This window comes from Rattus norvegicus, chromosome 11, assembly GCF_036323735.1.
Source record: "Rattus norvegicus strain BN/NHsdMcwi chromosome 11, GRCr8, whole genome shotgun sequence".
NCBI lineage: Eukaryota > Metazoa > Chordata > Mammalia > Rodentia > Muridae > Rattus > Rattus norvegicus.
Window position 1 is genome coordinate 44,132,199 of NC_086029.1, and position 22,075 is coordinate 44,154,273.

A 22,075-nucleotide genomic window follows, 5' to 3' on the forward strand; every position below is an offset into this window, starting at 1 on the left:
AGAAGCAAGCTACCAAGAAATGAACAAACTGGCCTTTTGCCATGTCCTTCGGGTGGGGAGGGGCACTAAAACTTGGGAGACAAGACTTTGGAGAAGTGATGCTTCCCTGGGGAAAAACAGGGAACACTGAGTGATCCAAAGAAAAGCAACTGCCCAACAGCAGGAAAGCTGAGGCAGGAGGATCGCTTCAATTCCGGGCTAGTCTCAGCTATGTAGAAAGACAGTGAGTGTTTCAACACCCACCCACCAAGGAAGAGAAACAGAGGGAAACACTGGAGGGGAGAGAAACCCTAGTGGGGCGAGGGGACAATACTGTAACCCAGGATGGCTTCTTAGTGCGCTTAGCTTGAGGCCGCCCTCCGGGCCCCGGTCCCTGGTGAGGCTGCCGGCGGAGGGAGCCGAAGGGGAGTGGCCTGGTCGCCCGGCGGAGGTTCCGGGAAGGGCGCGGGCAGCCGCGGGGCTGCCGCACGGGGCCATGGCTTGGGCGCCGAGCGTGGCGGGCTGGCTGGGAGGATTCCTCCTGGTGCCAGGTGAGGTCGGCGGGCAGGGGCCCGGGGCAGGCAGGCTCGCAGGCTTGGGAACTCGGAGGCGGGGCGTCCCCAAGTCTCGACCCATGGGCTCCCGGAAAGGGACCGAACGCGGCACCCAGCACCAGGAAGGGAACCCCTCGCCACGATGCACACTCACGGCGTTATGCTGCCACTGGCTAGATCCTGGGTGGACTACCCCCCTAGCATGCAGCCGGTTCCAGGCTGTCTAGACGGTAAACTAAGCGGGGTGCCGGTAGAGTTGTTGACAGCGCCCTCCCCCTTCCCCCGCCAGGCGAAGTTCTAACTGAAAACAATTTCTGAGCACCCCGCGGTAACTGTCCGGACCTTAGGGACACACACCAGAGTCCTCCCTAGCCTCGGCTCCTTTCCTGTCCCCTGTCCTCTGTAGCGTTAGCTCCCCTTCACCCACACCTTCCTTTTCACAGGTCCACACCCTAAAATCTGAATTCTGCCCCTCAGTTCCCCCAGAGAGTTTCTGGGGACTCTTCAACGCAGTGTGTGCCCAGACTGGCTTTCCATTGGCTGTGCTCTAGGCATTCCCCGACTGGTTCTCCTCTTCCTGAGTCCAAGCTTCCTAGGTGTTGAATAATTACTACCACACTTGGTCTGTCTCTGTTGGCAATAGTTGGGTCATAAGTGGTTTAGAATATCCTACGTCAAAACGTAATAAGTAATTTCTGCCCTTAGCCCAAAAGCTGCCTTCTATGCGACCTCAGGCTCACTCATCCAAAGGTCTCCCTGACAACCCTTCTTGAGGCTCCTTTAAGGATCCAGTCTGCTGCTGACACAAGATTCCCAGGTCCTCTAACCCAACTCCAACCAGGGTTCCAGGGGCTTCAGACAGAAATTCTTCTCATTATTGCTTCAAATAAAACCTTTTTTTTGGGGGGGGGGGCGGGGGGTTGGTTTAGTTTCTGTTTTGTTGTTTTGTTTTGTTTTTGAAAAAACATTGCTATCTGTCCCCTCCTCCTTATCTTTTTCAGCTCTAGGAATGATTCCACCTCCTGAGAATGTCAGAATGAATTCAGTTAATTTCAAGAACATTCTACAGTGGGAGGTGCCTGCTTTCCCCAAAGAGAACCTGACTTTCACAGCTCAATATGAAAGGTGGGTCTAGTGGCTGTTTGCAAGCTGGTACCAGAGAATGGTGAGCCTGGCCTGGATCTCGGGGCGCGGGGGGGTTGGGGGTGGGGGGAAGAGTCTGCTAATTCCACCTGCACGGCTGTAACAATCCAGGGAACCCATCCTGTTAGCCCTCTGTTCTGTCTCTGAAGGGAGTTATTGTAGTCACCAGTCTCGGCCCTCCTTCTAACTCCAAGTCTTGATATGCCTACTGTGTTACCCAGGGTAGTAGCATAGAAGTCCCTATGTAGCCCAGACTGGCTGCAAACAGGAGTATTTGAAGAGGAAAGCAGGTGCAACTGTCATTCCCAGTTATAGAGCTTGTGGTTTGTTTGTTTTTTTGTTTTGTTTTGTTTTGTTTTTTGGTTTTTGGTTTTTTTTTTTTTTTTTTTTTTTTGGTTCTTTTTTTCGGAGCTGGGGACCGAACCCAGGGCCTTGCGCTTCCTACGTAAGCGCTCTACCACTGAGCTAAATCCCCAGCCCCTAGAGCTTGTGTTTTAAAAGTCAACAGTGTGCAAATGGGGGGTGGGGTGCACAACAGGAAGGCACTTGCTTCCTACCATCTACCCTCCACTGCGGGCCTCCTAGAACATTCTGGAATCTGCCACCAACCACTGCAGGGCCTCTGCTTGTCCTGCCTGTCTCCAAGTCCCCATATTGGTGAAGGGTACAGACTAGCCTTCCCTTGGCAGCCTGTTCATATTGCCCAGAGACTGGATGTCAGGTATCACACCAGTAGCAGCAGGAGACCCAAGGCCCATGAGCCAGCACACCTGACCTCTGGGTGACTCAGATATGTGGGCAGACAGACAGGCCATAGAGAACATGCCCTTCCAGATCTAGGTAGCCCCGCCCTATTTGCCAAAGCTGTCGTGTTTTACACAGATGCTGACGGGCTACAGAGTTCAAGAAGGAGTGGAAAGAGTGAAGTCCCCTGGCCCACATGTTAGGCTTTCCATTTTCTTTTCTTAGCTTGAAATAATTTCTTACAAACTGAACACTTTACGATTTTAAGTATATATTATATACTATATATCCTATTATATACTGTGTTATATAATATACTAATAATATATATGTGCACTTGAGCACCTACATTGAGATTTACCAATATTTATCATTTACTATTGTCTTTCCTCCCTGAACTCTCTGACTTAGAAACTGTATCACTTTCTTTTCTGTTGCTGTGACAAAGTATCTGATGAAAGGGACTGAGGAAGGAGAGGGATTTTGTTGGTTTGTGTTTGGTTGGTTGTTTTTTTGGTGGAAGGGGAGGCTACAGCCCAGCACAGTGGTGGGAGCACCAGGCAGCTGGTCACACAGTTGGGTATCCAGTCAGTAAGCAAACAGAAAGCTAGCATTCAGCTTGGTTCCTCCTCTTCATTCAATCTGAGACCCCAACTCATCAGAAACTGTTGCTCGAATCCAGGCATCCAAGATATGTCAATGTCCCTACTCCGCTAAACCTTCCTGGAAACTCTCATCGACCTATTCAGGCAGTTTCCTTGCTGATCTTAAATCCCATCACGCTGACAATGAAAATCCAACATCGTGCACACATACATTCCAGTGTGCCTTTCGTTAAAACAGCGTGCCCTTTTAAACCCCTGTATGCTGCCATCCAAGGACCAGCAATTGATAAAAGGCCATTCTGCAGGATCCCTCGTGTGGTGATTTTATCATTTCATCCCCTTGTTTTCTCCACTCAGGTCTGGAAATACATAGCAATTTCACTGTGGGAATTAACTTCCTTCTTATATCAGTCAGCATTGTTGTTGCCTGTTGTTGCTGTAATGAAATGCCTGAGGCTAGTCAAAGGTACCTAGCTCTAGATGGCAGAATCACAAAACAGTACAGGGAGGGTATCATAGCTCAGTGATAGGAAACTCCAGCAGGAGTTTAGGAGGGGGACAAACCACATGCTCTCTGCTCTATGTCTGTCTGGCTTTCCTGCCATTGTCATAGGAGTGAGTGATTCCAGGTGTATGTCCTTGAGATGGAAAGACATGGTGGCTTCATGAAGACAGAACACTGGAGGTGGTTAACTAAGGGTTACTACCCTGTCTCCAGGGTTCCTCTCCATGGAACCACAGATGGGTACATAAATACACAGCCATGTCCTTAGGAAAGACACTGGGCCTGAACAATTAGGTTGTTATATGACTTATATGACTCCATAAAGTTTGCTTTGAATTCAACCCGGGCAGGTGAATGCCACTTATCCAGAACAATAAACTCTCTGCTACATGAGAATTTTACCTTTGTCCCCTGTCGCTAGGGCAACAGAGGGAGGTTGTCATTCAGGGGTCAGGCTGTCTAGAATAAAGCACTTCAGAGGCTATTCATACAGAGACATCCAAAATGTAAGTATGAGCGATATTCATATCCCATACTGACCAGAAAAAACACTCATCGATGAAAAGAGGGAAAGAGGAGTTACCACAAGATGACCTCTGACATGCAGGGTGTGCCGACCACCTGGTGTGAAGTGAATACATTGGTCGTATAAGACACACACACACACACACACATACACACACATACACACACATACACACACACACACACACACACACACACACACACACACACACACACACACACCCTGTAATGAAGTAATCCACTCTGTTAGGTGGCCAGCCTGAAGAGCTATTTGGTCGACAGAATATAAGACGAGTTTTTCCTCCCGACCACTTTATTCCCAGCAGTGACAACTCAGAGACTAATTATTGATCACTAAATGCCTAGGCCAGGAGCTCCAGCTTGTTCTCCAACTAGCTGTTAACTTACTATCCCTTTTATTATAAGTTCAGCTGTGTGGCTGCTTTCTTCTCTTCAGCCTTTCCGGGGCAAATCTTTCTCAGCCCTTACTATTTCCCAGAATTCTCTCTCCCTGCAGATGCCACACCTCCCATTTCCTGCCTCTGCTCCTTGGCTGTAAGCTTTTTTATTGACAGGCAATGCTTATAAGAAATCCTCTTATATTAAGAGGGAAAGGCAGGTTGTAGAAGACCGTGATCTCAGTAGTCCTTACCTGTTTTTTGCAAAACTCTGGACATCCATAACAAGGGAGTGAGCCGTGATGTGGTCCCTAGAGCCCTGAAGTCAACAGAACTGAGCACTCGATGCTTTTGCAGAGGTCTCAAGTTTGGTTTCCAGGATTTGTTTGTTGTGTTGGGATAGCTCCAGGCACCTCTAACTCCAGCCCCAGGAGATTCAATGTCCTTTTCTAGCCTCCAATGGCACATGCACATACACATACATATACACCTGCACATACACATGCACATGGACATGCACATACACATGCACATACACATGCACATGGACATGCACATACACATGCACATGCACATACATGCACACGTACATGCACATGCACATACACATAAATAAAAATAAAATAAACCTTCTTTAAAGGGGCGAAGGTGACCCAGACACTCACACACATGGATTTATTGCTTGCTTTTAACCTCAGACATAATATAACCATTTGCTTCAGTCTCCCGAAGCCTTCCCTTCCCTTCCATGATGCACTGCAACCTGGACCTGTGAACTAGAATAAACTTCCTGCCTCAGATTGGCCTCACCAGAATATTTTATCATAGCAAAAGGGGGGAAAAATCCAAGACAGACAACAAGGGTGACCCCAATTGGCTTTCACACCTAGACAGGAAGGTGTGGTGGGAACCAGTCAGACAGCTCCTTACTTACAGGAAGGGAGCTCTTGTTTTCTTAGGCTGGGGGCAGCTAATTACACCTCCTCCGGCTGCTGTGGGCGAGTTAGGAATTCCATTTGCCAAGACTCCTGCCATGCTTGCTGCTGTCATCATTCTGAGGGCAGATGAACTGTTTGAGAATTCTTCCAGAATCCTTGCCATGCGAGTCACTCTTGGGACATGATTCGAAACCACCTTATTATTTCCTAGTTAATCCGTGTACGTCAACCATAGCCTAGTAATAGCCCAATGCTTTCAGAAATGCACAATCCAGGAAAGAAGCTTTCTCTGTCAGATGTGTTGAATACTCAGCCCAAGGTTTGGAGCCCCGTGAAGGCTTATTAGGATATTAAAGTCTCTGCTGCTTCTAAGATACCGGTTTTTGTTTAACTCAATTCCTCCACAACTTACTTGGCTATTATATTTTAGATGCCTTCTGACTGATTCCCCAGGGATCGTTAAGATCTCAGGAAACACATAGTTTGGGAAATATTGATTTCCTTGTGCATAGTATTTATCCAAATTAGTGATTACTGGGCACAGTGTGCACACCTGAAACCCCAACATTGGGGATTTTAAATTAGCAGGAGGATTAGCAGAGACCAGCCTGGGCAACAGAGGGAGATTCTGTGAGAACAGGAAATAAAAATGAAGGTGAGAAGTCTTTCTTTGGCCTTGGCCTTTGCAGAGAATGAGGCAGAGGACTCACTGCCTGCCTTTGTCTTTCTGATGTGTAGTTACTGGTACTTCCAAGACCGCTGCAAGAACACGGCCTCCACCCACTGCGACTTCTCGGTTCTTTCTAAATATGGAGACCACACCGTGAGGGTCAGGACTGAGCTTGCAGATGAACATTCGGAGTGGGTAAACGTCACCTTCTGTCCCGTGGAAGACAGTAAGCCATTTATTTCCCTCTTCGTTACATCTAGTAATCTTACCTCACTTCTAGCCCTGTCAGTAAGGCGGCTTCGTAGGCCCTCAGATGAATGCTCTACGCCATGACGCTCAGGATATAGCAGAGAAGCTGTGGGTGTAAACTCGAGGGTTCGTGGACGAAGCGGGGGAAATACACTGAATAAAATGGATGAGTATAAATTTGGTGGCTTCACTACTCACAGAGATGATGAGTCAGGGCCCGGCTGTTAATGAGGAAATGGAAAGGCTCAGACAGCTCTGAAAGGAGTCAGTAAGAGACTATGAGGTAAACCAAGAGACCAAGGCCTGGAAAATGACTCAGTGGTTAAGAGAACTGACCGCTCTTACAGAGAACTTGGGTTCAATTCTCAACACCCACAAGTCTGCTCACAACAGTGCGTAGTAATTCCAGCCCCGTGGAATTCTGGCCTCTTTGGGCACCTGGCACACAGAGCACTCATACAGGCAAAGCACCATACACATAAACTTTTAGTTTACACAAAAAATAAAATGCAAAGTAAGTTTTAAAATGTGACAGAAGAGGAGAGAGGTAGATGTGGAGAAAGAAAAGCCCAGTGCAGAGAGAACACCATCAAGGGTGGAAGAAAGGAGTCCAGCGATGGTAGGATCTGCTAAGGTTGCCTGGTAACTTTTGTAAAGAAGATGCTGTCATTAGATGTGGAGGTCTAGGGGGACCCAGAGGCCCCGAGACCAACTATTTAAAGTATCAGGAATTGAAAACTAGTTAAGCCACCATACAACAACTGGGAGAGTTAGAGGCCACAAAAATGTCAGGGACAAAGCTCACGTAAGGCCCTCCCCAGGGCATTAGAGGGAAGATTCGTGTCTGGGGACCAGGGCTTATACAGGTCCTCACAGGTGGGCTCTGTAGCTTCCACAGGCGGGTGCTCACTCAGACAGAACGAGGCCGAAGTCTCTCATTCCCTTTCCAGTCCTGTCTTAGGAAAGCACAAAACTCATATTTCTGTACCTGGAAATGGCCAGTTGTTTTTCCTTTTCTAAATGATCCTTTCTTTCTAAACACAAGGGAAGGAAATGACCGTTGAAAAAGACGGTTCCTTGGCAGTCAGGCTCCAAAACTAGGCCGGTCTTCAGTAGTTATGAGGGGTTCCTGTAAACCCATCATAAGCAGAGGATATCATAAATCAAGCGTGCCATTGACACGCCTAGCCCGCCACACCCTCCTGATCACGTGACTGGCAGGGAGGTGACATCACGGCCATCTCCCTGAACTGAGAGAAAAGTCAAGTCGAATGCAGCCTAAGGGTATACTACAATCCAAAGGTCCAAGTACGGTCTTGGTTTCACGCCTGTCTCTTTCACAGGACCCTCGCAGGCTGAGAACCACTTGATATATAGGCTTCCACCCCAGGCTTCTTGCTGGGCCCGGCTGGTTCTAAGTCTTACATTATGTCCCATGGGGACCAGTTCTCTGGAGACTCAGAGCAAGAAGCATGACTCAAGGTCACACGTGTAAAAGTGAGAGAGCAGAGACGCTGACACAGGCCCCTGTGACTTACCAAGAGCCCCTCATGAGTAACAGTGATCAGAGAGGAGAACAGGCCAAGCTTTCTCAGAGTCTTTTGTTACTCCCTCCGTGGTTATTTTTGCACACCTAACTGTGTGCTAGGCAGGTTCTTAGCACTGAAGCTACAGCAACAAACAAGAACATAGCCTTGCCCTCGAGGAGTGAACCAGACTCATGGGAAGACTGACAGTAACCCAATGGCAGGTATTTTATGGTATGGAGTGACCATGGTTCTCAAAGTGGGAAGGAATGCACTCTCGTTCAGAGAGCCACAGTGTGCAGGCTCCCCAGAGTGACGTTTGACCGGGTGGAGATCTAGATGGGGCGAAGGACCTAGCTACATAAATAAAAGTTGTAAAATATGTATAGTTACAGATGATAGACATTTAGGAGTAATCTCTACAGACACAGAAATACTCGTTGCTTTTAGGCTGGAAAACAAAAGAGAATCCAAGCCAGTAAAAGGCAGAAAACAAAGAGAAAGAGAAGAATCTAATAAAATAAAATACAAATTAAAAGCAGATTTGTGTGCGTGTCAAGCAAGGCGTCATACCTTTTTATCATGACCGTGACAACAGTATTGTTGAGACTTAGGAAGATCCCAAGTTTGAGGCTAACCTGAACTGCGTACAGGAGTGATCCCCTTCCTTAAAAAGCCATTTTTACAAGCAATACAAAATAATGTAGTTGAAATAATCCCAAATATATTAGATATCACTGTGAACGTAAATGGATTTAATTTGACTAATACAGACAAATGATTTTGGATCTTTTGAAACAGGCAAAAAAATCCATCCATCATCCTCAGGCAATGTTGTAAATGGTGTGTGGAGGGCCAGTGTTATCCTTCGGTAGACTATTGCACACATATATGAAGAATGGGTTTGCACTGAAGTGTGAAGAATGCGATTTTTGACTGTCATCTTGATGTGTTCTTACACTTAGCCATTATCGGACCTCCTGAGATGCAGACAGAATCCCTTGCTGATTCGATACACATGCGTTTCTCAGCCCCACAAATAGAGAATGAGCCTGAGACATGGACCATGAAGAACATTTATAACTCATGGGCTTACAGGGTACAATACTGGAAAAACGGGACTAAGGAGAAGGTAAGGCTGCTTCTCGTGTATTTCAGATGTGGGCACCATGTTCTTCGCTCAGTTTGGTGGGCCATGACAAGAGGGGGTGGGGAGGGCTTCCAGGGGCTGCCGGGAAGGGCTCAGTGGGTAACGTGTTTGCTGCGGTAACATGAGGGACAGAATTTGGATTCCCCAACACACAAGTTAAAAGCCAGGGATGCACAACCCTGAGCTGAGAGGTGGGGACAGGAGAATCCTGGGAATTCACTGATCTGCTGGTTTAGTCTGTTGGGGAGATCCAAATTCAGGGAGAGATTCTGTTTCAAAAACAAGGTGGGCAGCGACAGGGGAAGACACTGATGCCAACCTCTGGCTTGCACACATACACATATTGGTGTGTGTACATATCCATGTGTGCACACATACACATATTGGTGTGTGTACATATCCATGTGTGCACACATACACATATTGGTGTGTGTACATATCCATGTGTGCACACATACACATATTAATGTGTGTACATATCCATGTGTGCACACATACACATATTGGTGTGTGTACATATCCATGTGTGCACACATACACATATTAATGTATATACATATCCATGTGTGCACACATACACATATTGGTGTGTGCACACATCTATACATGCACAGAGATGACCAGGCAGAGTCTTGCAAAGTCACAGCACTTCTTGTCCAGAGAATCTAAAGCCTGTTCCTCTACAAGCCCAAAGCTCTGGAAAAGACACGGAGCAGACTCTAAGGACAAAGTCCACACAACAAACTTCCCTCCCCTTGAGAGGAAGTTGCAGGAGAAACAGGGCATTGTCAGCACTTGGCTGGGGGAAGTTGGAGTCAGCCACCATGTGACCAACTGAATGACCAGTTTCCCATCCCAGAGTTGCCACAAAACACAAGCCAGTCACTTCATGGCTATGGCCCCTCCCAACTCCCAAGATATTTAAGGACAGTGGTTTTGGTTTTTTGTTTTGTTTTTTGTTTGTTTGTTTTTACCCTTTTTTATCCAGATTTTCCCTGTTGCTCTCTTCTTTAGGGAGCAGTTATTTTAAAGGAAATTTACTACCTTTATCTCTTCATGCTGAGAGGCATGTCAGTCCTTGAGATCAAGCCACCTGGCCGCTACAAACCTGAGTCATTCGACAGCTCACGGGACAATTGTTTTGAAGTCAAAGCTTAATACCAGAAAGTCTGGCTGGAATATTGTCTCTGTCGCCACATTGCTCTGGTCACATCAATGACCACAGAATAGGCACAAGACCCCACTTCACTCATAAAACAGGAAGAACAACCCAGTTCGCTGAACTGCTGTGGGATTTGCTGACAAAAGCCAAACTTTTCCCGTTCTCTGGAATAATGCAAGGCTCTCTTCTCTTTATGTAGATAGATTTATTTTTGGCCAAACAGTGCTTCTGAGCTGAATACCTAAACTAGTATATATGTTGATAAATTATTTACATTTAATGTTTATCAATTCCTTCCCACAAGTCCAAGAGGAAGATTACTTGTGCTTATTGTCTTGGGATGATATAATTACACATACACACACACACACACACACACACACACATACACACACACGCGCGCGCGCGCGCGCGCGCACGAGAGAGAGAGAGAGAGAGAGAGAGAGAGAGAGAGAGAGAGAAATATATCAAGTTAATTTTTTCACCCCCCCCAAAAAAGTTCCACTGAATGGATCTGTGTTGTAGTCTATTCCTGCTGCTGTAATAGGATGGATAATTTATGAATGATAGTTCTAGAAGCAGAGGGGGTCCAAGGTCAAGGCACGGTAGCAGGTCCAGTATCACATGAAGGCTAGCCCACTCTGCTCCTAGGGGAATGGCTGATGCTGCACCCTTTGATGGCCAAGGTGAAGGACAAAGGGAACCACAGTGCCTTGGTGCCTCTTTTGGAAGATCATTGATGGCATTCATGAGGGCTCTTGCCAACCACCTCCTGAAGACCCCAACTTAAACATTTCTTAAAGATTGGATTTTTCCCACTAATGTATGTGGGTGGGTGGGTGTATGTGTGTGTGCACACACGCATGGGCACAATTGTAGAGGTCAGAAGACAGTTGGTAGGAGTTTGTTCTTCTTACAACGCCCTCATCTCCCCTTTACTATTACCAAATTTCATCATAAGACACATGTATTTAGACAAGGGCATGTAGGACATCAGCCTTGACCAGAGGTGGTTTTTGCTCACAGTCAAGACTCCAGGAAGAATATACCCGAGAGGCAATACAAAATATCCAAACTCAGAATCACTCCTCAGCGCAGTATCTCTGCCCTGGAACCCAAGGACAAGACCCATTCACTACACCCCAGGGATTATCCGCATCTTCTAATTAAGGATCAGTCACCATGGCTGAGTGCCTCTCTCACCAGGTGTGACATGCAAAACCCCTGTTATATTTAGCTCCTTATCTAGAATACACCCACAGCCCTGGCATTTGGTTACATGTCAGTAACCTTCATGTGGCTGTGCGAATGCTAGAAAGTCCAGTAGCTACCTCCTTCATGCCCCACAGCACTGTATGGCACTGCCTTCTAAAGTGCAGCGTCCCTCAAAGGCTGCCAGATCAGTTACCTAAACCAAGAGCGTGCAGGGCTTTGGGGAATTCCATTGTCTTGGTGGGAAAAAGAGCATGAAATCAGATTAGTCCAGAAATGAAGGGACAGGAGGGAGAGAGCCCCAGGAGACTGGAAAAGGATCCTCACCTCACCTCTCCATACTGTGCTTCAAAATCACATCACACGGTTTTAGAGGCATTGACTGATAGACGTAAAATCTAGAACCCAGAGCACCACAATTGGGGAATATTTAACCCTCAGCCATCTGGATGAGCCACTTCTTGCCTGCCATGTCTTCAATCTATCTGCATTCAACTTGGCAAAGCCCCGCCTTTGAACTTGCTCCTACTGAGAGCCTTGGCCACGAGTGCCTTCTGTGGCATCGGTGGTGATCTGACCAGTGTGGATCCTGGCCAGTGCCCTCTGCAGCATCCCAAAGGTGCCACATGACCCCGTCTGATGGCAAGGATATGAATGTCTACTAGGAAATTCTGCTCCAAGGTTCCTTAGAGAATCTGTTCAGGCAGCACACCTATCCCCATGGCACCCTGGGTCCCGGGAGGAAAAGAACCCGGTTGCCTTAACTGGGTACAGTAATTTTTGTTAAGGGAAGTGTGATATACACGTGCTACAGGACTGAGGCCATGAGATGGCTTGGCTGCCTCACCATTGGTCTTATCCCATTCCTTGGGACATAGCATGTGTCAGAAGCCGGAAGGAGCTCCAGCCAGTGAGTGGCTCTTCCTGATAAGTCTAAAGCATGGTTTATAGTACATGGGAAAGGAAAATAAAGAGAGAGATGTCCGTCACTGCTATGTCTGTCTCCCTTATAGTTTCAAGTCACATCTCAGTATGACTCTGAGGTTCTCAGAGACCTGGAGCCATGGACAACTTACTGCATTCAAGTTCAAGGGTTTCTTCTCGACCAGAACAGAACGGGAGAGTGGAGCAAACCCGTCTGTGAACGGACAACCAGTGATGGTGAGTAGGGATGGGGACAGCCCGTAACTGCCTCCTCGGAGCTCCGTGGACTCACCTATGGGTCCTGAACACCACAGCAGTCAGCTCAAACGTCACCACAGGTCAGAAGTCAGCCTCCCCCAGTCTGCATGGTCTCCAGACCCTGAGTGAGGGTCTGCTTCATGCTCCAAACAAGGTGCCCCATGCTGAGGATGCTGGCTCTCTCTCACCAGTCTGGTGGGCTACGGGCTACCTCCATGAATCTATCTTTACTATGCTCTGTTTCCTTCTCACCTCTCTGAAGTAGGTTAGCTGGTCCTCATACAGATGCCCAGCAGAGACTGAGCCCTCCGACATCTTGTTTTTCCTTCCCTGCATCTCTAGTTTTGGAGACATAGAATGACTGGGAAGGGGAGCTTGGAAAACATGAGTGACCTCAGCTAGTACCATTATGTATTGAGATGCCTTGTAAAACATGGAACCAAGGCACATTGGTGTCTACAGTTCGCCACACTGTATGTTAACAGTAGTTCAGGGCATGGTTCAGTGATAAAGGTCTTATCTAGCATGTGTAGCCCTGTATTCTACCCCACCACACACACACACACACACACACACACACACACACACACACACACAGAGCTAGTCTTTGCTACTTTGTGGGTGCTTCTCTTTCCCATCTTTACTCCCCAGTTTCACCCCCTAACACTAGAAGGGAGAGAGAGAAGGCTAGATGGAGGATCTCAGGCTCTTATTTCTTCCCTTGTGTTTCTCCTGTGACCACTACTACTAACAAACCACACCCAACCCTCCTGAGTGACCACCAACTGCCTATTGAGGGCACTGGCATTTATGTACCCTCTGAAAAGTTCCCAGAGTTCCAAATGACACACAATTGCAGAAATTAACTGCGCCTGGCAAAAGCACCCCTCTGCTAGAGCACGAGGCAAATCACAATCAGCTGCTGCAGACGGTTCGAAGCAGCCCCACATCCCCACACCTGGGACTAAAACGAAAGTACATTCTTGTCATAGTTATGTGTCTTTTTTAAAAACCAAAAGTTCCAAAATTGTCACTACACACACACACACACACACACACACACACACACACACACACACAACAACAACAACAACAACAACAACTGGAAAGAAGACAGGGAGAGGAGAAAAGAGAAGAGAGGAGAGGAGAGGTGAAGAGAGGAGAGGAGAGGGGAGGGGAGGAGAGGAGAGGGGAGGGGAGGGGAGGGGAGGGGAGGGAAGGAGAGGAGAGGAGAGGATATGATTAAAACAAAACAGAAAGAGGAAGGTGGAGAAGAGAAAAGACATGTCTTAGCCTGAGTGCTGCCTCTGCACAGATACACTGTTAATTCCCAACAGTGAGGATATATGGCCCAACACCTATAGTAGCCAATTTTTCAACAGGAATCTCAGTAATCTGAGAATATACAAAGCCAGACACTAGCAGAACCACTGGTGTTGCAAAATCTGATGTGAGGGACACAATTCGATCTAAAGGAAAACTACTTCAGGCCTGGTGTGATGTCTCAGGCCTGGTGTGATGCCTCAGGCCTGGTGCAGTGCCTCAGGCCTGGTGTGATGTCTCAGGCCTGGTGTGATGACTCAGGCCTGGTGTGATGACTCAGGCCTGGTGTGATGCCTAAGGCCTGGTGTGATGTCTCAGGCCTGGTGTGATGTCTCAGGCCTGGTGCAGTGCCTCAGGCCTGGTGTGATGCCTCAGGCTTGATGTGATGCCTCAGGCCTGGTGTGGTAGCTCAGGCCTGGTGTGATGCCTCAGGCCTGGTGTGATGCCTCAGGCCTGGTGTGGTGGCTCAGGCCTGGTGTGGTGGCTCAGGCCTGTAATTCCAATACTTATTAAGCTGAGGCAGAAGAATCACCACGAGACCAGGTTGTATTGTATAGTGAGTTGCTGGCCAACCTAGGCCACAGAGCAAGACTCTGTCCCCTGACAAGATCCAAACATTTTTCTTTTAAAAAGAGAAATAGGAAACCTGTTTGGCAAACTCCGATGTTTCAGGGTTTTTAAAATTCTCATTTAAATACTATATACATAGAAGGTTTTCAGTGTGAATGCCCTATGGACCCAGAAAAGGAAGGCCCCCAGTTTCTTTCAACTGCCCAAAGTCACTTAGCTAGTCAAGGACAAGAACATAGAACATAGAACTGAGTACAGGCTACTATAACCCCAGGTCGCATCTTTAACAACCTGTCAACAGACTTAATTCCAAAGGTAGCCTGATGTGCCCTAATCCTTAAAATAAAACATATGGTCTGCCAATAGTAGAGTCAATGGATCTGTAGCCAGGGGAAGAACTTCAGGCTTGGTAAATCGCTATGCAGTTCACACTCTTTAGAAAGCAGTTTCTTGCCCTCACCCCCTGTACTCATCCTGAGAAGTAACAAAAAATATCACCATTAACCAGTATTGTCCTTACCCACAATACCAGGAAAACAGCTGATTTTGTCCCACCACCCAGACCTGAGAGATCCCAGCAACATTGGCTCGCCCTGCCACACTAGAGAGTGGATAAGAGCCTGAAGCTTTCCATTCAGCCATTCACCCAAACATCCACATCCATCAGTCTATCCATCCATCCATCCATCATCCACCCATCCATGATCCATCAGTCCATCCATCCATACATCCATCTATCCACCCATCCACCCATCCATTCATCCACCCATCCATCCACCCTTCTACCCATCCACCCATCCACCCATCCACCCACCCAACCATCCACTCATCAGGCTATCCACCCATCAATCTGTACATCCATCCATCTACCCATCTATCCATCCATCCATCCACCCATCCATCATCCACCCATTAGCCTATCCACTCAACCATCCATCCATCCATCCGTCCATCCATCCGTCTATCCATTTGTCTCTCTATCAACCCAACTGTTTATCCATGAATACTGTGGCACTGTGAGACATTTACTCAAACAGCAACAGGGCCTATAGTCAATGGAAAGCCAGGGTTCTCTGGTGTACTGTGTCTAAATGATACCTGGTATTCTCAGCACGAACAGTTCTTTTCAGATGTCTTACCAGGCAGGGTTTCTTCTCTCAGCCCCACTAGGTACCATCTGTCCTTGCTCAAGAAGCTGGTGCTGGCCGTGGCTTGGGCGGAGGGAGTGGCCAGGTCAGCTAGAGAAGGAACTTGCCTGAGTGAGGGAAGCAGGGACCAGGGCTGACCTGGGTGGCCTCCTGAATGCTCCCGCATAAATCAAGCAGGATTGGTTAAAGCAGAAACTCGAGATTTTACCCAGTGCCTACTTACCACAGATGGAAGGAGGTGAACTCCACTTGTGCAGAGGAATGTCTGAGAGGGAGGAAGCCAGAGCAAGCCGAGGTGGTGAAGTCAAAAAAACCACCAAACTGAGTTCAGTGCCGTTACCATTCACCACCTGGCTCTGCCAACGGTATTTATCAAAACCTGCCGATCACCTATAGAGACATCCTTCCTGTTGGCTTTGCAAACGTAGTTATCAGTCATTGAGGAAGACACTGCGGGGTCTCAGTGCCGTGAGCATGACTTAGGTGGGAAGGCCTTTCTAGAAAAGCTCACTGCAGGTAATCAGAGGTGTGTGGTCAGGGGTCAGCAGCAGCACGTGCACTTCTGTAGGCTCTGGTCAGAAACTCCAGGAAGAATGGGTGGCCCCCAGGGACAGGGACAGTGGTGCTCACTTGGGCCACCCAGCCTGAGGATTTGTGTGTGTTCCTTGGGGTAAAGATGCTTTTGCTTCTCGATACCAATACCTCCCTCGGCCCTATCTGTGTCGTCAGTGCACAATGTCCAGAGCAGGCAGACTTCTGGCCACTCTACAAACAGGTAAAGCAGACCAGGATCTTGCTTCTCATTCCCTTCTGTGCCATCATTCATGGCAGAAACCACACTGTAAAGAGGATTCAGGAAAGAGGTGAAACTCTTCAAAAACACCGAGACCCTCCAGCCAACAGCCATGCCTCTGGGCCAGTGTGGTCGAACAGGCCTGGTTTGAGGTATTGTGTGAGATCACAGTGGGTGTGTGATCCCTGAAGCTCAACCTGTATACACCAAGAGCCTAACCTGCCCCATTGTCCCCAGCAGAAACAACCCCTCCCTGGATCGTGGCCATCATCCTTATAGCCTCCGTCTTGATAGTCTTCCTCTTCCTACTGGGCTGCTTCAGCATGGTGTGGTTCATTTACAAGAAGACCAAGTACACCTTCCATTCTGGGACGTCTCTTCCACAGCACCTCAAGGAGGTAGGCAAGGTGGAAGGAGGAGAGACTTCTATAAGGTCAAGGCTGTCCAGCGCCAATGCTCTACAAGAGCATGGTATGTGTCCATGTGCTGGCCCATTCCCAAATGCCAAGGAAGCAAAGGTTTGTTCCAGAATCCTCCACCCTAGACTTGGGTAGCGCCTTCTTCACTGCCCAGAGCATGGAGTCCTTAGGTTCATAGTAATGGTTCTGGCGGGAAGAGAGGGAGCAGAACGGTGTGGAGATGAGAGAGAACACCCCACAGGGAGCACTCACTGGCGAAGGGAGAATGGAGGGAGGGAGAGGTGCAGCGTGCTTTCAGTTTGTGAATATCACAGTGATTGACATTCTGGGGTGTATATTATGGATGAAATTTTGAGGGAAGAGGGAATGTGGATGACTGAAGACTAATGATTTTTATTTACACACTATGAGCTTGTCCATATGCACAGGCAAAGCCCAGCCTGTGGAGGGCTTGCTCACACGATAGGATCCCCTCATACCGTGCTCTCCTCCCTCTAAAGCAATGCTGACCTTTCCCTCCTACATCTGGTCATGACGATGTGTCTCCTGATGTAGGCACAGGATGACCAGAGGCAGAATGGATACAGTGGGGTGGGGAAAACAGTACCATTCCTGTACATGACTGACCAGCATCCTCTGACCTCATGTAATGACAGGGCAGGCCTGGTAGGGAGCCCCACAGTAATGCCACTCTAATAACAGGAGCTCTCTAAAGAAAAACTGTTTTATTCAAGGTTGGGCAAGGAAACTTGCAAGTTCAGGGTATATGTCATAGTGACTGGGGGTGGGGGATGGGGGAGTAGTGGTTTTAAGTATACTCAGGGAATTAAGGGGAAACAGATATTTAAGGGTAAACCAAGAGAAAGGATACCAGCTATTTTGATGCAATAATCTTTGGCTGATTATAACCTTGATGCTGGTTCATTATTGAAAAGAGTAATCACAACCGTTTTGGTAGATGTCTTTGCTGAGGTACCCTTGTGTCAGGCTGTGGTTCAGTCTTACCGTCACAGGGCAGATTGTGCATGAAGACCTCCCTTCGTGGCCTCATGGCTCTGCTGTTTGGTTTTGACATACGTGACTCAGTTTGGCACTGGTGCTCTCCATGGCAACCACCTTGAGGCTCTGTGTTCACCTACTCTCCCTCGGTCAGAGACTTGACCAGGTCCACATAAGCCTCACTGAGCTGCTGCAGGTGGTCCAGCCTGAACTCACAGCTCTACTCTCTGCTTTGGGAATATCCTCATGTGATTGACTGTGAAGTTCACCCAGCGTTTTCCCATCCTACATTTTTAAGTCCTGCAGGGTCACACGTGCATCAGACTTAGTTAGCAAGCGGTCATTGAACCATCTGCCAGCCTGAAGGTATGGCTGCTCCACATACATGCTGCAGGACCCGTTCTGCTCTGTCTTCCTCCTGTGTCAGCACCCTTTGCCTCTCCCACACTGTGCCCTATTCCCACACGTGGGATTAGATTAATCTCTGAGAACCCTGGAAGATCTGCCAAGCAGAGCACTTCCTTCTCAGTGTGGGATGGACAATCCAGCCTTCGCCTTCTCTGGAGTACCTTATCCATGAGAGACCTCCTCAAACTTGTCTGATGTACTCCAGTTCTTCCTAGAGAAGGTTCCCCAACTTAGTGTGGTTTTAATGACGCCGTTATGCGCTCGCTACTGGTTGCCTTCATGCACCGTGACAACCTCAGTTCACACACCAACAACCAAAGTGAACTCCTGTGGAGAAGGACACTGGTCTTATGCTATGAATGTTGCTTCCAGAGAGGAGCCCCGCTATGAGCCATTGCAGCTGCCAGAGTTTCTAGAAGCTGGGGACACTTTGAAGGGACCGTAGGAAGCACCTGCCATAGATAGGAAGCGGGACACAGAACCGTAGAGTTTCAGAGCACAGAGAATTTCTGGACAGCAGTGCAAGCTGTACAGCACCAGGGAGCAGAGAATCTCTGGGGTTGAGCTGACGCAAAGCTGGTTGGAGCAAGAACAAACAGATGCAGGCCCTAGGCTCCGGGTGGAAGCTGTTTCTTCACCCAAACACCAGAAAGGAAAGCCTTCCTCTGAGATTTCTGCTGCTTGGCTTCCCCATCAAAGAAACTGGCCAGACAGGAAAGAATTGCCGGTAAAGGCCAAGCAGGTGCAGGCAAGGGACCTATCCAGACTGAGCCCTCACCTCGGAGACTAGGGGGCCTCACAGTAGCTGTGGGGGCAGCGGGGTGTGGAGAAGTGCTGTCAAGTGAGGAGAAAGGAGGCCACAGAGCAAACTTAACATTTCCCACACCGCCGCACCCCAGTCCAATCACGACGATGATGCAGGGTACTTTTTTTTTTTTTTTTTGGTTCTTTTTTTTTTTTTTCCGGAGCTGGGGACCGAACCCAGGGCCTTGCGCTTCCTAGGCAAGGGCTCTACCACTGAGCTAAATCCCCAGCCCCGACGCAGGGTACTTAACAGCTTGGCACATCCCCGTTCAGGGAGACTGAACTGAGGAAGCTGGATGGAGCTCTCCAACCTGGCAGTACGCCTGTTTCAGTATTGGATTTTATGAGACCTAAAATAACATCATTTCAACATTTGACCAATATGTTTTTGAGTTATTAATATTTCACATTTTTTCATACAAAATTTTCAACATCTCTTGTCTATTTCACACTCACAAGACACCTCCATTCAAACCAGCTACTAGCCACATGTGGCTTGTGGCTACTGTACCAGACATACTGGGTTAAAGGTCAAAACAGAGTGCCGCAGAGAATGCTGGTGAACTTGGCCCAAGAGACATGAGAGATACCACGAGTCTGCCCGTGACACATTTATCCGTGGCCTGTGCATCCCCCACACACCCCTTTACCCCCTCACACCCTTACACACCCACTTCCTAGAGAAAATGGCAGCCGGGAGTGTGCCTCACCCCAGGGATCAGACTAAGAGGCCATCTTGTTTTTCAGGAAGAAGTATTAGAGACTGACAGGTGAGCGTTCTGCAGAGAGGCTTGTCCCACTCCTTTTAGTTGTGGTAAAAATGCAGTCAGCATGGCATCCACACCTTAGTCACATTTCAGAACGTGGCTAAGGGGCACCAAGCATCCCCAGAGCATGTTCTGTTTGCACAGCAGAGACCTTGCCAGACGTGCCCTGGTGCTCTGCCCTGGCAGCCATGTCGCTACATCTGCCTTTGTAAAGCTCATCGTTCTAGATCCCTCGCAGTAGTACAATCACTCACACTTGTTACCTGCCCGTCTTTTTTTTTTTTTTTTAAGATTGGGTCTCACATAGCCCAGGCTAGCTTCAAATTCACAATATAGCCAGGGACGACTTTGAACTTCTGACCCTCCTACCTCTACCTCCCCAGTGCTGGGATTATGGTTGTGCACCAACATGCCCAGTTCTCTGCTGTGCTGGGGTGGTGCGTGCTATGCGCTCACTGCACTAACGGGGTGATATCCCCAGGCTCTTTTTCCTGTTTGGTGGTGATTAGCATGTTTCACTTAGCATGATGTCTTCAACGCTCTTCCATGCTGTAGAATGTGTAGTGTGTGTGTGTGTGTGTGTGTGTGTGTGTGTGTGTGTGTGTGTGTATGTGTGTGTGGTCCGTGTACATGTGATGTGTGAGTGACAGTGTGCCCAATGTCACTGTGTGTATGTGGGAGGGGCTAGAGGACAATGTTCAGGAGTTAGTTCTCTAGCATGGGGTCAGGGGTCACTCAGGTGATTAGGTGTATGTGGAAAGCACCATTACGTGCTGGCTTGCTTTTTTTAAAGAATGATATTTATGTGTCCATCCCTGGATGGCACCTGCTGTTTGTTCTGCTGTCTGGCCACTGTTGGCTCTAATAGAGGAGACCTGTAAGCCTCTTCCACAACCTGCTGTCATTTCCCTTGAGGTACCTGTGAGCATAGTCTTGCCAGGACTTGCTAGGTCATGTGATAGCTTTTCTCAAGGAGCCGCCATAATGATACTGTTGCATTTTGCAGTTACAGTTTTCCATCCCTAAGGTTTTGCATAAAATTCTTGTCAGCCCCAGTCCAGGAATAGGAAGGAGAATGTGGGGGCGGGAGAGGGAGGTTGGCACTTAAGCAACTGTCTTTTCATTTTCCTACAGTTTCTGAGTCACCCCCATCACAGCACTTTTCTGCTGTTCTCCTTCCCTCCCCCTGACGAAACCGAAGTGTTCGACAAACTGAGCATCATCACGGAAGAGTCTAAAAGCAGCAAGCAGAACCCTGAAGACAACTGTGCCTCGGAACCCCCGTCTGAGGCAGGGCCTCAGGAGCTGGAGTCCAAGGATGAAATCCCCTCACCTCCACAGGATGACCCTCCACTGCTCACATCTACCTCAGAAGTGTGACCAGAGGATCACTTGAGAAAACTCCAAATCTAGAACTTTCTGATGCTGGAATGGTACACAAAACCAAAGAACCAGATTTTAACGACTCAAATAACACATTCTCCATTTGGGAATTTGCTGCTTTATAAAGACTAATAATAATTTAAGGGCTGAGGGCACAGCTCAGTGTATAGAGCCCTTGCTTATATACATGAAGTCCTGGCTTCAATCCCCAACACCGTATAAACAGGGATGGGGGCTGCCTATAAGTCCGACACTTAGGAGGTAGAGACAGGAAGATTAAGGATATCTTGAACTATACAGGAAGTTGAAGGCCAAGCTGTACTAGAGACCCTGTGTAAGAGAGAGATATGTTAATAATAATTTTTTATGACCACTGAATGTAATTTTAGCCCTTTGTGCTCACTAAAACAAGGACCACATTTAAATAGTGACAAACAAAAATATTTCAAATGGGGGGGGGGGGAGTGGAAACACTATAAAATTGTACGAATGCCAGTAGACCACCCTCATCTCAAAAGCAACTGGCCCCATGCTGGACAGACATGGATGTTTTGAATTCCCAAGGAGCAAAGAGATTTCCTCCCTTACCTTTGTGTTTTGTATAATATTAGTGTTCTGTAAATATTCTTTATTTGTATTTTTGTGTCAGCCAGCTTCCCACTGTTGTAACAAAATTCCTGACATAAACAATTTGAAAGGAAGAAAGGAGTTTTTGGGTTTTTTCAATATTTTATTTTTCTAATGTAGTATCATAGCTTCAGAGGTTTCGCCCCCGTGTTTGGCTCTGTGCTTGACACATTACATCACGCTGGGATGTACGCCAGAAACTGTTCACCTCTTGGCAGCCAGGAAAAGAAAAGGTGGGAAGGGTCATGGCCTCTCGAGGGGCACTGACTTATGACCCAGCTTACCCTGCCAG

General features: G+C 47.9%; 1 protein-coding gene across 8 annotated transcripts; it reads left to right on the plus strand.

Annotated features, from left to right (window-relative positions):
- Positions 1-272: 272 nt before the first annotated feature.
- On the plus strand, positions 273-21,864 carry Il10rb (interleukin 10 receptor subunit beta). Of its 8 annotated transcripts, none has more exons than XM_006248062.5 (7): positions 284-530; positions 1,535-1,658; positions 6,130-6,287; positions 8,802-8,968; positions 12,374-12,521; positions 16,614-16,774; positions 20,908-21,861. In XM_006248062.5, the coding sequence occupies exons 1-7, from the start codon at positions 476-478 to the stop codon at positions 21,151-21,153; spliced, it is 1,059 nt and encodes a 352-aa protein (XP_006248124.1). In that variant the 5' UTR covers positions 284-475; the 3' UTR covers positions 21,154-21,861. The 8 variants fall into 8 exon arrangements, with proteins under 8 accessions (XP_063126664.1, XP_006248124.1, NP_001100581.1 ...); NM_001107111.1 differs by having other exon boundaries at positions 438-530; positions 16,617-16,774; positions 20,908-21,864; XM_063270590.1 differs by lacking the exon at positions 284-530 and adding an exon at positions 560-763.
- Positions 21,865-22,075: the final 211 nt, after the last annotated feature.

Bases quoted from the DNA above. Each gene is read 5' to 3' on its own strand.
- Il10rb (XM_063270590.1), top strand. From the start codon at position 676: ATGCACACTCACGGCGTTATGCTGCCACTGGCTAGATCCTGGGTGGAC. The intron at 764-1,534 runs GTAAACTAAGCG...TATCTTTTTCAG, and splicing joins GGTTCCAGGCTGTCTAGACG to CTCTAGGAATGATTCCACCT. The intron at 12,522-16,613 runs GTGAGTAGGGAT...CATTGTCCCCAG, and splicing joins TGAACGGACAACCAGTGATG to CAGAAACAACCCCTCCCTGG.